The following is a 15,350-nucleotide window of genomic DNA, read 5'->3' as shown; positions in this document are numbered from 1 at the left end:
TCCGTCAGTTCTAGTGGGACCAGGAATTGGCCATTGTTTATCTAGAATCCACAGTTGGAATGACTGTTCCTGAATTATGCTGAAATAAGGATATCATCACAGGAGTTGATCTCAAATAGTTATTTTGCAGTGAATTCGCATGATGTGAATGTTAACACGCTTGAGACAGATGAAGCCCAAGAGAGAACTCGCTTATGTCAGTGCAGTTCAAAGTCTGATTTTCTAGTATGCTCCCAGTCAGCTTCAACGTAAGCGTTGATGGAAGCTAATAGTGATAGCAACTAGATAGATAGGATGGTCGTGCTCCATTTTGGATACGTGTAAGAAAAATGAAATGTTCTTGAACCGTATTAAGGCTTTTCTGATCTGATAAAGTGGATTTATGGTGGCAAGTTTAATATTCTGTGCCATTTTTATACATTGCCTAGATCAAACCACTGAAGATACTGTTTTGAATTTAAGCAGGGAAGCTTTCATAATAGAATCAGTGTGAGCTTGTAGATGAAGATGCTAGTAATTTGGCCCAATATGGGAATTCTGTTTGACTGAAGCACAATCTATTTAATGTCTAGATGTTTCATACCACTTTATTATTGATGAAGAACTTGTCAGTAAAATCCTTACAAATGGTGCAAAATTAAAATTTTTATGCCCTATATATCACAATTAAAAATTGCCCTTTTTTCCTGTACTTGCCCCAAAACTAAACATCTGGAATTTTAAAGCATGTGAATTACTTTCTCCTTTCCCTTAGGTTCTGGGTGGAATTGAACCAAGTCTATACAAGGGTGATATTTGGTACACACCGATCAAAGAAGAGTGGTATTATCAGGTTGAAATTCTCAAACTGGAGGTCGGAGGACAGAACCTCGAATTGGACTGCAGAGAGGTATGTGCAATTAAGTGTTTCTGTCTATATAAAATGCAAGTTTGGTTAAGTAAAACACTTAATTGATCAGTTTTGTCTTTGCAGCAGATGTGTGTTGCAGCCTCCTGTGAGCATTAAGGCTGCATGGTAACTTTGAAAATAAATGAACGGGCCATGTGAAATGCAGTGTGTACATCAAGCATGCTAAAATTGCTTCAAAGAGGTCTTTAAAGTCATTGATAGTAGTTTCAGTAAATTAGGAACTAACCTACAATTGTTAAGTGAACGGTCCACTGAAAATAAGGCTGCTGTCGTTTGGAAGGACTCAGCCTTTTGACTAGTTTCGGTTGTAACGAAGGTGTCTAAAGACTGAAGGTGGTGCATTGATTCAAGGAGACAACAGTCTTTAAAAAACTAGAGTTTATGGTTTTCTGTTATAGAGTAAAATCAAACCAAAGGCTTTTAAAGCAATTCTGGTCAAACAAAGAAAAGGGAAGATTTTGAATTGACCCCTGTGGAGATAGATGTCTAAGCATGTAATTCACAGCGGCAGTGGGCAGGTGTCATCCTGGGATGCTTCCCGAAGTATCTCATCCTATGCCTCCTTTTTTTTTTTTTTTTTTACTTTTGTAATCCACTTTTGCTCATTTCAGCCTTGCCAGTTGTTGTTCCTGATGGATATGTTTTCTGGTTTTATTAGGAATGATGTTCTTCTATCTCTGGATCAGTCTAATGACAATGTGGAGTTGCAATTTTTATTCCAAAGCTGTTTATTTTTTTTCTGTAGGATGTGTGTGTATGTGTGTGTTTTATTTGTTTCTTACTGTTACTTGTTGCTATTCGTGTTTTGATTTTAGTTCTGTAGTTTTCCTGCCCTGTTTTCATTAGACATCTTATTTTTGCGTTATGCTTGTTCTCTTAGTTGGAAATCTTTGGGATATGATAGTTCTGAAGTTTTTACAGTTCATACAACTTAAATGAAATTCATGATAAAAATCTTAGATGTGCATAAATACTGTATTTCCATACAAAATATGGAAATCCTATTGCCATATAAAATATTTAAAACAAGTCATACCATCTTTTAACTAATAAGCAAAACAAGGTCTATTTATATTACACCGTTAGGGAAGCAAAACCACTGGTCCTCTAACACGAATGTTTGTGTTTGCTTTTCTTTCTTGCCTTAAGAAACAGTCAACATGTTTTTGAAGAGGAGCCCTTGTACTAATGGTTCAATACATGCTGCTTCCAGAAAACAACTCACTTAACAATCTAGCGGTGTTATGAAAGTTTCCTGTTATTGTGGCTCTTTTCTGAGCCAGAGTTTGTTTTCACATTGTACGAATTAGCACAGTATGCTAGTTGCTGGTACAGAAGGCATCATTCCTTTCTTGATCAAAGGCAATCTTCCTGCAACAATTTAGAGGAGGAACAGTAAATTAGAGCTAGTATGATTAAAGTTTGGCTAGTTAGGGGCTTGCAGAGGATGCATAATTCACTGTATAGGATGATGAACTATGTGTCCTCTCTCCTCTTAGTTGTTTTCTAGGAAATGGAACATTTTTTGTAACCGTCGCCAGAGACTACTCCTTTCCTTGACAGGGAAACATAGTCACCTCGCTTCAATGCTGGGAATCCGTCCAGTGTTACGCTGCAGCTGTGGCCTTGAGCCTGGCAGACCAGGCCTGAGAGAAGTACTGAGCTGCCAGCAGTGCACGCTGCACAGCGTGCATTGTTAAATATTAACCAGGAGACTAAGAAGGCAAGTTACTGCCCACTGCAAGTACACTGTACCCAGTGTGAAAATCCAGGTGCTTAGCCTCTAGCCAAGTGACCCTGCTACTCCAGGCATTTTGCATGGGTTTATGTTAGTAGCTGACCCTCTTGGCTGTGCTTCCTACCTACTTCTGTCCAAGGGTGGCTTTCCAGGATTCCTGGCAATTCCAGGGACAAATCTACTAAAAATGACTCCACAATGCCTTGATATTTCTCTCCACTCTTTATAAGTATTTCTGAGTGTATAATAAATGGATTCCTGTTTGCTTTTCTTTCAGCTCTGCTTGGAAGCCTATAGCAGCTCTAATTTCAAAAAGAAAAGAACTAAGTCAGAGTTACTTTTTTACTTCTTCGTGGGTTTTATGTTTCTCACTGTGCTAAAGATACTCCGTGTGACTTGATAACACCCAAACCAATGTATTTTAAATTCGTTTGCTGTTTGACGTCTTCCGAAAGAGCTTATGCTGTATATTACCTTGTGTCTTATGATTATGCCATAAACATGTCACTATTCAGTTATATTGATCCTGCTGCCTAAGCTGATAACAAAAGTAGTTCATGCAAACAGCTGGCACTGCTACTTGCTTTTTCTTTTTCCCACAATTAATCATAGTTTTTAAGGAGCTTGTGAGAAAAGATGTACCTTTTAAAATGTTTATTCTTTGTGTACTGTATCTGAAGTTTGCTGAAATCTCTTAATCTGGGGGTTAGGGTTTTAAGAATGAAGTTAAATGTTTCCTTAGGGTTTTTTTAGTGTCGATTTTGAGGCCACAAGATTGAAACGTCAGGTTTCTTTGTACTTGTTTTTGTCTGTGTTTCAGTGGTTTTCAGCAGTCAAGAGAGAAAGGTGTAGCATTCAGCATTTGTACTCTTGAGCCAGTACCGAACATGACATGTAATGAGGCCCAATGTTCCCTGGCTATTCTTAAATTAGATAGAGCAGCCATTAAAAATAGGCTGCTGTATTGTATTTAAACTAGAGTGAGTTGTTTCCATGATAGCAGAGACCTTGATTCAGGGCTTGGACATATGCTGATCACACAACATCAGTCTGCTTAGCATCTGTCTGTTCTGACCATGAGAGTGCTTTTGCCCAGAGCATATGGAGGTAACGTGAATTAGCTTACAGCTCTGAGGGGAGCTGGGCTTTACTTTTTTTACAGTGGTTTGGCCATTTGCACCAGCTGTGGTGACATGCAGTGATTTCCCGAGTGGTGCAAGAGATAAACTCACTTTTGTGCCTGGGCTGACTGTATCTTGCTTTTGCTCTCAGACTTCATTTGAATTCAAGACATCAACTAGACCGAGCTGCTAACAGGTATGACGTGCAGGTTTGGGAAAACAGCTACCAAAAAGGAGCAGCTTTGTCATTGTTACAAAACAGTGGAATCTGCGTTACATTAACTACAGTGTGTAACTTCTCTCCTTTGTTTCCCCACTTCCCTAGTATAATGCCGATAAAGCAATAGTAGACAGTGGAACCACGCTCCTCCGTCTGCCCCAGAAGGTCTTCAGTGCTGTTGTGCAAGCAATAGCTCGCACGTCCCTGGTAAGCTAATGTCATTAAATCTGCTAGAAATGTTAAATTCCTATTAAATGATCACATGATCTTTGAAAAGAGTGTCATCTTTGCTGTCTACCTTGTAAGTCATAGGGTTTCAACCTGAGAGGAGCAGAATCTTTCCTGGTCTGCTCCTGTTAATAAGGGAGAAATGACTGATGATCTTTGATGGAAATGGAAAAGGAAAAGGAAGAAGTGGAAAGGGAAAGGGGGGAGGGAAAACGGGGGGGGTCCAAGTACAGACCAGAAGTGTGTGCCTGGAAATGAATCAGAAATAGTGCAGAGATGGAAAATTTTGTTCTAAGCATTTCAGAAACATGGACATAATCACCATTGCTCTGATTCAAAGTATTAAGAGTGCAAAATCAGTCCTTTCGTTGAAAACAGAGTGTTTATAAAGTAGAAGAACCTGCTACTGCAAGCAGTTCCTTTCCAAGTATGATGCTTATTGTTGTATAGAATGGATGCCAGTCATTAGGATTACTCATATCAATAAAGCTGCTTTTCACCTTCATTATTAAATATTTATGTTTAAAAGCATCTTTCTTTGGAAACAGTGGGCTTTAGAAGTAGGGCATGGAGATGGTGGATTTCTCTTCAGTATACGGTAACTGAAGCAGCACTTTCTGGTTAATAAAAACTCTTCATAAATTTTGGTTGAATACAATGAATGGTACCAAAAAGGTTAAAGATTAAGAATAAATCCCAGATATTTCAGTGTGAACAATTGTAATATTTTTGTCATGAATTCACAATCAGATAGTAGTCATTGCAAATCACAGGGAATACAATAACCGTACTATTGGCCGGCTGCCCAAAAGACAGAGTATTTGCCTGTATGCTGATAATTCAAGATTGAGATCCTTTTCATACCTGATTGAGAGCAAAGACTTGGCATGAAGTGTTCTTCACTGCCTGCAGGTGTCCAGTATCTGAAATAAATGTACCAGTTACCTTACATTGCTCACCTTCCCTGGTTGACAAGTTCTTCTCTTTGCAAAGCTCTTAAGTATTGGCAGGAACAATTTCAGTCAATGAGGGGGGAATTGAAAGAGTCCAGCTCAAGAGATCTTGTAATGGCACCTTGTGGATAGTTCATCATCCTGTGAAGTGGGTCACAGTGGTCCATACTCTTCTCTGATTTTGGTCAGGACATTTGAACTAGGGCCTTCCACATGACAAATAAATGGTCATCTGATCGATAAGGCATTAGAGGGGAACCACTCACTCACTCTGCTTAATGGCTTTTGTTCTTCCTATTAAAAATGTATAAACTAGCTCTTTTAGGTTTTCTTTTTAATCTCAAGGACCTTGTTGCTATACCCCTTTCCTTCCACACACACCAAAAATTACTTTCACAGCTCTAAACAAAGGAGATAAGCTGTTAAATAAGAAAGTAGATACAAGATGTAAGGATCAGGTTCCAGGAGCAATGTCAGGAAAATGGATATTTTCAGCAATTGTGCCATGGCATCACTCTTAGCGCTTTGTGCTTCTGGCAGGCTATGTGCCACTGAAACATGAAATCATCTGCTGTAGTCAGACTTACTTCTCTGACCACAGGTGAACCAGGTTAACAAATTCCTGCTCCTAGCAGCTTGTTATGAACTTCCCAGCAAGATGTTATTGCCCCCTCAGGTATGCTGGGATAACTGCATGATAAGCATTCCTTTATTCAGCTCCATTAAAAACCAAGGCTGTAAGCTTATGCTCTTTAGGGGCACAGATTATTTTTTAGTACTTACTTGGACTGAAGTCTTTTAGGGAGCAGCTATAGGTGCAGTTTGATGTTAGCAGGTCTGAAGGATGGTAGTTTTGGCAAATGGGCAGAGATGAGCCACACAGGGGTGGCAGCTACTACACCTCACTGATCTGAAGTCAGAACAGCGTGTCTGCTCATAGCATTAGTGTAATGCTAAGTTAATAAAATGAAGAAAGGAAGGCTCAAATAAACCTAAAATCTTTATTTTAATAACCTTTTAGGTATCATACAACCAAATCCCACCAATGCATTTCTTCAGTGTACAGAAGTAATGCAAAAAAATGCAATGTGATAAGCAGTCTTTCTGGGAAATGAAAGTAGGCACTTAAAATAGAGCACTTCATAGGCTTGGTCTGTCCAGTCTGGGTACTGTCGTGCAGTTTTTCTCAGATCACAAGCTCTGCTTTCCAAGAGAAAATGGAAAGAGGAGAACTGTATTTTTCAGCAGGTCTGGCCTGGGACTTAGCTGTGAGGGGCAGAGCATTCTGTCCCATGCTAAGAGATGTACTTAAGCGTGAGAGTTGAGGGTAGAAGCAGTCTGTTTGTGACGGTAAGTCTCATTGTGTGTTTACATGAGTGTACGCTTGTTGGCCCAAGAACAGAGACGAGCACCTGGAAGTATTAAGTCTTTAATACTGTGCAAATATTACTGACTAATATTTCATTGGCAGGTATGTGAGGTGGGGTGAATACTTGTCATGTGTAAAATGGTATATAACTAATGTATGAGCTGATGCTTACAAAATAATCAATATGACAGATAAATACAAATGAGGGGAGTGGAGAGGCTGGATTCCGTCTTTCTTCATCTAGATGGGAGGCTTTGGCTGTGCAACATCAGAACAAGATACTGGCTTGGGTGTTGCTTCATGTGGGAATAAGAACCAGTGCAAAGAAATGCACTCAAATAAGGAAGGTTTTTCCTCTGATCTGGCAGCAGATCAGCTTCAGGGAGCGTGAACATTAGACGAGATGTTTGTCCTAGTCAAACAAGCTCTGTAGGCATTTGCTTTTTGCTTTGTTAGTGCCATGGATATGTGAAGAAGGTTGTCAAGCGACACACAGAAGTGTGTCGAGTTGTGTTGGTAGTGAGTGGCAGGGCAGCAAAAGAGACAGAGGGACGAGTTTCTTTCCACTGTAGCAGAACCTGATTCTCTTAAATGCCAGGAGAGTTTGGCTTATCCTTGGCTTCAAAACCCTAAAGTTGAGTAAGAAGCTGTAGGTATGTGAGGAAAGGAGATGACTCCGTTATGTGTTCATGTGGTTTGTGTTTTGGTTTGCTTTTTTAAAACAATGTCTGCTGCTTCAAAACGTTGGCATTTGGTCAGAGCTGTTCAGAGAAGAAGTAGATAGGTAGTAAAAGCCTGTTGATGCTTTGCCTCTTTGTGGTACTGATTGCTCAGTGAGGTCGTGCATGTTCATTGCAGAAGTGGAAGTAATGAGACATGAATGAGGAGGGAAGGGAGAACTAAACTTGCTTTTGCCTCTTTCCCCCTTCTTCCAAGTCATAATGGGTTGTAATGCACCGGTATTTATGTGTTGGGTTTTTGCTTTGATCCTTAAAGAAAAAGCTCTTTGTCAGAATTGTGTTCATGCTTGAATTTCTCCATGGGAATGGAAGAAGTATCGAATAGTGGTAGTGATCATTTACAAAAATGTGTCAAAATGTATGTAGTCTGTATATATAACTTTTTTTTTTTTTCTTTTTGTAATAGATACAAGAATTCTCTTCTGGTTTCTGGACTGGTTCACAGCTTGCATGCTGGGATAACACTGAAAGACCCTGGTCCTTATTTCCCAAACTCTCCATTTACCTAAGGGATGAAAACTCCAGTAGGTCGTTTCGGATCTCTATCCTACCACAGGTCTCAACTTTCTTTGTTTATTCAGTTACGCATTTATTTTTACTATTATAAAGCATATGCTGTTAAAGAATATGAGCTGTTTTTAGCAGTAATAGAGAACTGGCTTATTGCATGGGTTATTTTTAAATGAAATTTCAAAAATCAGATTTTAAATAGGGAAAATAACAAAATGACAAAAAAGCAGTTTCTCTCTGACTGCGATCTATGGAGTTGGGAATGATTTTTTCAAATTTTCAGAGAAAATAGGCAAGTTTTTGTTTTGTTTTCATGAGCTTCAGCCGCATCAGATGTCAATACAAAATATCTCCATTCATTTTGAACGTCTTGTTTTGGGAAGCAAATTTATTTGTTTTTTGTGGCATTCTGAGTTGGAGGATTTCTTCTGAATATGACAGTCTTGGCAATGAGCCTGCGTGATCTCTTCACCAGTTTCTGTAACTTGGTTTATCTTTTATTAACATTCCATCCCAGCTTTTAGAATATAATGTGCCACTTTCATTTTTCTTCTCTGGCTTCTTCTCCCAGTGTAGGCTGCAATGTGGGCTAGTATCCTCTACCATTACTAATACAATCTTTTACCTCAGGGGATGGTCAGGAGCAAAGGGGAGAATGAACCTATTGAGTCCATTTTAACTTGAAATATAGTAAAGCCTTATGATAAGCTTTTTCTGTATTGATCATGTAGCTTGGCAATCTTTCATCTTCCCTGAGGAGACAAGGGGTAAAATGTGACTTGAATTTATGAATCTAGAGCCTTGAAGCTGACACTGAATGCTCTCTGAATCAATTCCATCCTGATAATTTTTTAAATAATAAAATTATTCTCTAATTTGAGTTCATATCCCACGTTCATTCTCAACTATGCTTCCCTTATGGAAAATAAAATAGAAAGGGGCTCTCATGGATTTGCTGTTGACCTTCACATAGTGACTGACTCTGTTCAAATTTAAGCTTAGAATCCAAGAGCTTTACCTCTTACCTACATGTAAGCTTTGACCAGTTTTAAATCATGTACAGAAATCTGTTTGCCCCTATTCATTCTCTATTTCCAGTGGAGTTTGAGTGCTTGAATATAAAAATCAAAAGGTCTGAACTTCTAAGTACTGTGTGGTGCTGCTTCTTACACTCTGGCTTTTTTTTTTTTTTTAATAGCTTTATATTCAACCTATCCTTGGAATAGGAGAGAATTTACAGTGCTACCGGTTTGGCATCTCTTCCTCCACAAATGCTCTAGTTATTGGTGCTACAGTCATGGAAGGCTTCTATGTAATATTTGACAGAGCCCAGAGGAGAGTGGGCTTTGCAGTGAGTCCTTGTGCAGGTAAGAGAAATACTGTTCAGGACTTGAATGAAGAAACGCCTTCTCTCTCAGAGAAACGCCTTTGCCATTTATCTGATAGGGAAAAGCGTGGTCACTCATGATGTGTGAAGGGTATATTTTTTGAGCAATCCCAAGCTGTTCAGATTTCAAGGGGAGAAAAAAACCAAAAAGAGCTGTATTGCACTGAACAGTCTTTTGGCACGAAGGAAATCAGCCTCAGCTCTGGGTATCTTAGCTGCGTTCTTCCCTCTTCTTTCTGAGACATCTGTCTGTGTGTGCAGTTCCCCCAACAGTTAAATGAAGCGAGTCCCTGTTTCTAATGCAGTTTCATTTTTGTGTGGTTCCTGTTCTAATTTATGGATAAATGTATTCTTCAACTAACTTTTGCAACGTGCAGTAAAGTACCTTACTCGCCCTTTTCTCTTAGTGTAAATTGTGCCTTTTCAGCCTCTCAGAAATACTCAGAGAGCAAAGATGAAAATGGGACTCTAATTAAGACTTGTGGTGTTTGTATTGGTTCTAAACAAATAGTTTTCTCAGTGTAAGTAGAAAGCCATTAATTTTTTAATTAGCTGCTGAGAAAATGTGAAAAAGCTCATATTTTTTGGCAGATTTTAGAATGCTGGTTAACTTACTTGGGTTTTCATTTCTCTTACCTCACCATGGGTAGCTAAACCCAAAAGTTTTGGGGTTTCCTCCCCTTGATGAGACATTGCTTTGGCACCACAAGACATGGAAGTGAGAGAGGAGGGAGGATGTGCACTCGTATGCAAGTCTGTGTCCCAAACAGAAGTGGTCTATACCCTGAAAAACATTGTATCAGCTGAGATTTGCATGAGAAAAGGACTACGACTGACAGTGCTTTTTTAATCCCGAGTATTTATGTTAGAGAGGATAAGGGCAGTAAGTACTTGAGCGCTTAATGCAACCAGGTAATTGAGGGGAAAAAAGAGAGACACTAGTTAGCTGAGTTGTAGCTCCAGGGCATTTAAAAGCTTTTTTTTTTTTTTTTTTTAATCTCCCCGTTGTTAATGGGTTCAAAATTGTCAGTCTTTGAGCTTGCTGTGAAAGAAAATCTGGATATTGATGTGGGTTGCTTGATGAAGACCTGTATGAGGTACCATGCGATGATGAAAGACATATTTTGGATGCATCTGGAAGGGGAGTGTAACTAGACAAATACTGCAGACCAAGTTTTCCTGCCTTTCATTCTTCCTTGTGCTTCCTGACTGCAATTTTAGCGAACCTAAAGCTGCCTCCTGTCCCTGCCACGCTGCAGCCATTAGTGGAGAAGGGAGGAGGCATTTTGACAGAACATATTGACCGACGTGGTCAGCAGGGGACATAAGCCAGCTGGTGCTTATAATAACTGCTTTGACAGCACGTCTTTATTCAGAAAAAGAGTCAGGGAATCATAATAACACCTTAATGTTAATATTGCTACATAGTATAGAGTTTGGCCACTTCATGTGTTTCTGCCAGCTTGGTTTAGAGAGGAGCTGAGCTTGCTGAATAGAAATGAAATCTGAATTTACATGAGCTGGGACGCGTGATGATACCCAGCTGGTGCTAGAAGGCATTTCCTCCTTGGTTTTTTGTCCATGTTTCGTGCGTATGTCTAACCTAGCATCATGGGAACTTAGCTTCTTGAGAAATCAGATGATACAAGCCACTGACTGAGACAAGATATACTGATTTGTCAGACTCTGCTCGCACGGGGCAGATGACATTTTGCTGGATGTGCCAGTTATTCTGAATTCTCTTCTTCACAGCTTGTGGTTTCCATATTTAATGCTACTTTCATCAGAGCACCACAACTGTGAGTGGTTAGCAGTCAGTGCAGTGTGAGAAATTAAGCTGCCTAACTGGCTTCCTGTGGAGGCCAGCCATGTCCTCCATAGCAACTATATTACTGTAATTTATTTGGAGCTTTTTCATCTGTTTGTGGGCATAAATTAAATTGAATTATTGGTGGCATAAATCTTCAGAAATGGAGAAATACAAAAGACCATTTGGTGTGGCTTTGCAATGACCTATGCTTTCTTGCTTACAATAGTGTTAACACAAAATTTAAGCCCATGTTTTTATAAGATGTTAAATGTGTATGTGCTGTATGCAAAAATAAGGGGAACAGGACTAAAAGCCTTAATTTCACTGAACTCCCAAGTTTCTGTTGAGACTTGGCTAGAGATGAGAACTGGCTTATCCCACAATACTCCTTGCACCATTTTCATTCTCCAGGATGTACCAAGAGTGAGGAGAGTTAGACAGATGGCTGCAGGAAGCTATTCCATTGTAGCAGGAAAATAAATTTGCTGTTTCCTCAATATGTAAAACCCTCTAAGACTTATTCTTGCTATTACTAATTTCAAATTATTTGAAGTTGCCTGTTGATAATTTCAGGCTTCCTGGTAACCTGCTGTTTATAGGATGACTAGGAAAGGGTTTGGATCAGGTCCCTTCTTGAGACAGGATGTTCAGATCAACTAGTTAGTATCAGTGAAGCAACCCAATGGTACCTCAGCATCAAGCAGACTTAAACCCCTAGTATTTTTGTAGTAAGTGAGGAGATCACAGGAGCAAGACTTGGGTGTTTTTTATGGAAGAAATGCACCAAGCACTGTAATCATAAATGACTTCTACACTAAACTGTAATGAGAAGAATGTGCCCAAATTTGTGAACACTAAACTTTGGAGAGTGGACAGCCTGATGAATAGCAGAGCTTCAGTCCAGAAGGACCTTGGTAACCTGGAGGACTGGGCAGCAGAAACCTCAAGAGTTTCAGTGAACGGAAGTGCAAAGTTCTGCACTCTGAGCAGGAAACCACGGTGGATGGGTACAGTCTGGGAAGGGACCAGCTGAATAGCAGCCCTTTGGAAAAAGAACTGGGGACTATGGTGAGTCTCAGGTTGAATGCAAGCCAAGGGTGAGTGCAAATCAAACTACCTAAACGAGGGGCAACATCCACCAGTTTCATTCAGGAAGGTTCAAGTTGGACATGATGAATTTCTTCTCCACCAGGAAGGTGGTACAGCGCTGAAACAGGCTGCCCAAGGTGCTCATGGGCTCTCCATCATCAGGGTTTTACAAGACCTGGCTGGATAAAGCTGCAGCTGACCTAATCTATTGAGACAGTCCTGCTCTGAGTAGGAGGCTGGACTAGGTGATTTACAGGGGCACCTTCCAAGCAGCACTTCAGAATTTTATGTAAATTTGATCTAACTTCAGGTTTGGTTCCTTTCCAAACCACCCAAGATGGTGAGTGAGAGGGAGTGTGTTTGAGTTCTACACAAATGTTATAAAATAGCATTTTTCCAGAGGTGCCTTTTTTGTTCTGTAATCATCAATAATGAAGAAAATCCCGTTTATTCAAGGTCAAGAATTTATTGTAGGTAGCTACCACCAGATATTCTAATAAAAATATGCCAAAATATCCTAATTCAGCTAATGAATAGTATACTAAGTATGTGTGACTGTTAGTTTATGTTAATGGCTCAGCTGAACAATTTAGGCAAATTTCCCCTCTTTTGATTTCCTCTCAGTTTCTCTGGGGGTGGAAGACGGTGAGGGAAAACTTCTCTTTTTGGAGGGAAGAAAGCAGAGGCTGTGCTGCTATCAAGCATTCTCAAAATGTAATTTAAAATGTCAGCCACTATGGCAACAGTTTTGTATTGCCTTTTTTAATAGGAGTAATTATTATACTTAAGGCAAATAATGAGTAATTAGGGAGTGTTTATTTTCAAAGCTATCTCCAAGGTAGAAAATTGCGCTGCCTTTTTTTTTTTCACTTCTTCAAAATACTGAATTCCTAAGTAGAAATACTTATGCCTTGCATTTCACATTAGTATTAAATGTGGCTTGGTTTGGTTTTGCTGGAGGACTTCACAGAGACAGATGAAATGGTGTGAGGGGTGAGGTGTCCAGGAGGAACAACCGCATGGTAGACAAAGTTCCGTACTGCGACTCTGAACAAAAAGAATTCTGCCATGGACCTTGTAGATAGTCTTTTACATGTCTGTCCACTATTGCGCAGCTGCCTTTCCCTATCTGTGTAACAACAGTGTCTTGGCAAAGATATAGTGACAACACAGGGTGCACAGGCCAGTTTATTACCATCTGAGGAGTTGAGAGAGTACTTGTTTGGTATTCACCAGTGTTAAGGTGCTTGTGAGTGCAGCCTCAGGTTTCATGTAGTCCACCCTAACAGTGTATTGCTGCTAAAGAGTCTTCCTACGCTTGCAGCTGGAGAAGGGGTTTATTCAGTTGAGTGATCCTACAGACAATTCCTCATTTGGGGATTTTGTTTATTATGACAGGTTGGTTTTCCATCAGATCAGCGAGTTACCCTGACCCTCCTTGCAGCCTACCAGGCACTAGCACCAATACAAGAGCAGCAGCGAGTGACAGGAGTGAGGGCAAGCAGGACTCTCTCTTTCAGCAGCAGCCTGCCATTAAGTTGAGATAAATCTAATGAGACTTAAACCTTAAGAAATTAAGCAGGAAGGTTAAAACCGAGGCCTTTATAAGAAACACACAAATGTGTCTTCAAGTATCGAACTAGAGAAGTGAATGACAACTGTTTGGAAGACTTGTTAAAATGCACAGACAGTACTAACTGCAGGCTCCTAGTTGCCCCAGGCAAGCTAAAAGGTATCCATCCTTCCCTGGCCGAGCACCTGCAGATACGAAACGCTCTGAATATTTTGTTGCCCTAGGCAACTCACTTGCTCTGCCTTTACAATACGCAATAGCCCTGTCCACAACTCAGGGGAACTTTTCTGTGCTTGCCACGGTTACTGTGACAACCGTGGGCAGCATAACCCTTTTTAGCAAATACTGGTTTAACAAGTAGGGGTTTGTGATGGTAATGAAACAAGTCACACAGTCTGTGATATTATCGAGATGGATGGCTGTTCAAAAACAGGAGTTGCCAAGGCACCCCTTCATGCTTCTTGCCTTAACTTTGTCATCTCCATTTGTCAAGCTGCTTGGTTAGCTTCTCCCTCCCTGCCCAAAAGCACTGCTCCTTCATGTCCCAGCTTCTCACTCCTGACACTGACCTTCCTCTCCACAGTTCCCCTTTTCTGGACAGCTGTCACCCAGCCTTCCTGCCTCACCTCCCCTTCTTTCCGAATTTTCACCTCCACTCACAAGAGTATCTGTGTTGCTTTCTACCCTGCACCTTGTGTTTAGGATACAGTCCTTTAAGGTATCTGTGAAGCTCGTGAACCTACAGGCTGCTGCCTAAGACCCTTGAAGATAGCAAACACGGATGTAAGAATTATCTGAGGTACTCTTGCAGTTGTTGCAAGTGCCAGAAACAAACGAAAACTGCTCAGGCCCTGACCTACTTCACTGTAGGTGTTGTAGGATTTTTAAGCTTTGTTAAATTGACATTTCTGAAAGGTTATTCCAGAGAGAAGAGGTGATCTAGTGGCTTGGGCTTTAACTTGGGCTGTGGGAGACCCAATTTGAATGTCTGTTCTCTTTCACTGACAACCTGTGCAGATGTGGGAGTGTCACGGTCTCCTTATGCTTCAGATTCTCATTTTATAAACATGGGACGCTAGCATTTTTATTGCAATGAGAAATATAATAAAACATGAGTATGCGGAGACATATGATGATGGAGGGAAAGGGATATATACGTATTTAGACTAGATCTTTTGTGATTTGCTTTTAAATGGTATCTATAGACTTATGTTTTTCTTTTTGTAATTTCTCAGAAGTTGATGGCTCTCCAGTATCTGAGATTGAAGGCCCTTTCACAACAGCAGATGTTGCAAGCAACTGTGTTTCTAGCATTTCTTTCCATGAACCAGTGTTGTGGATTGCCTCCTATGCTCTCATGAGCCTGTGTGGAATTATTCTCCTTGTACTGATCATCCTGCTGCTTATTCCACCACGGTGTCAGCATCGCTACACCGACAATGACGTGGTCAATGACGAATCCTCCTTAGTGCGCCATCGATGGAAATGAGAAACTTGATCGTGAAACCGAGGACTTAAACAGACTGAAGAACAAAGTACTTCGCCAAGGGGAAGAAGCCAATGCCTCAGTCCTTTCTACGTTCATTACAAATTGCTGTTGAAATCCTGCCAAATACCTTGCATCATAACTTTTCAAGCTTTATTTTCTAACACTGATTCTGAACCAAAGCACTGCTAACCACCTCTTAAGTGCTACAGTACT

At 40.3% G+C, this 15,350-nt stretch overlaps 1 protein-coding gene across 1 annotated transcript in view; it reads left to right on the top strand.

The window, feature by feature from the left end:
• The window catches only part of BACE2 (beta-secretase 2), a 47,074-nt gene extending 31,937 nt beyond the window's left edge, over positions 1 to 15,137 (top strand). The window contains exons 5-9 of the mRNA XM_086481584.1: positions 755 to 889; positions 4,095 to 4,196; positions 7,686 to 7,835; positions 8,988 to 9,156; positions 14,884 to 15,137. Of these exons, the coding sequence (XP_086337710.1) occupies positions 755 to 889; positions 4,095 to 4,196; positions 7,686 to 7,835; positions 8,988 to 9,156; positions 14,884 to 15,137 (810 nt within the window). The remainder of the gene's footprint in view (positions 1 to 754; positions 890 to 4,094; positions 4,197 to 7,685; positions 7,836 to 8,987; positions 9,157 to 14,883) is intronic.
• The last annotated feature ends 213 nt before the right edge of the window (positions 15,138 to 15,350 follow it).

Source organism: Leptosomus discolor, chromosome 1, assembly GCF_034619465.1.
Source record: "Leptosomus discolor isolate bLepDis1 chromosome 1, bLepDis1.hap2, whole genome shotgun sequence".
Taxonomy (NCBI): Eukaryota; Metazoa; Chordata; class Aves; order Leptosomiformes; family Leptosomidae; genus Leptosomus; species Leptosomus discolor.
This window is presented reverse-complemented; position numbering and strand designations above follow the sequence as displayed.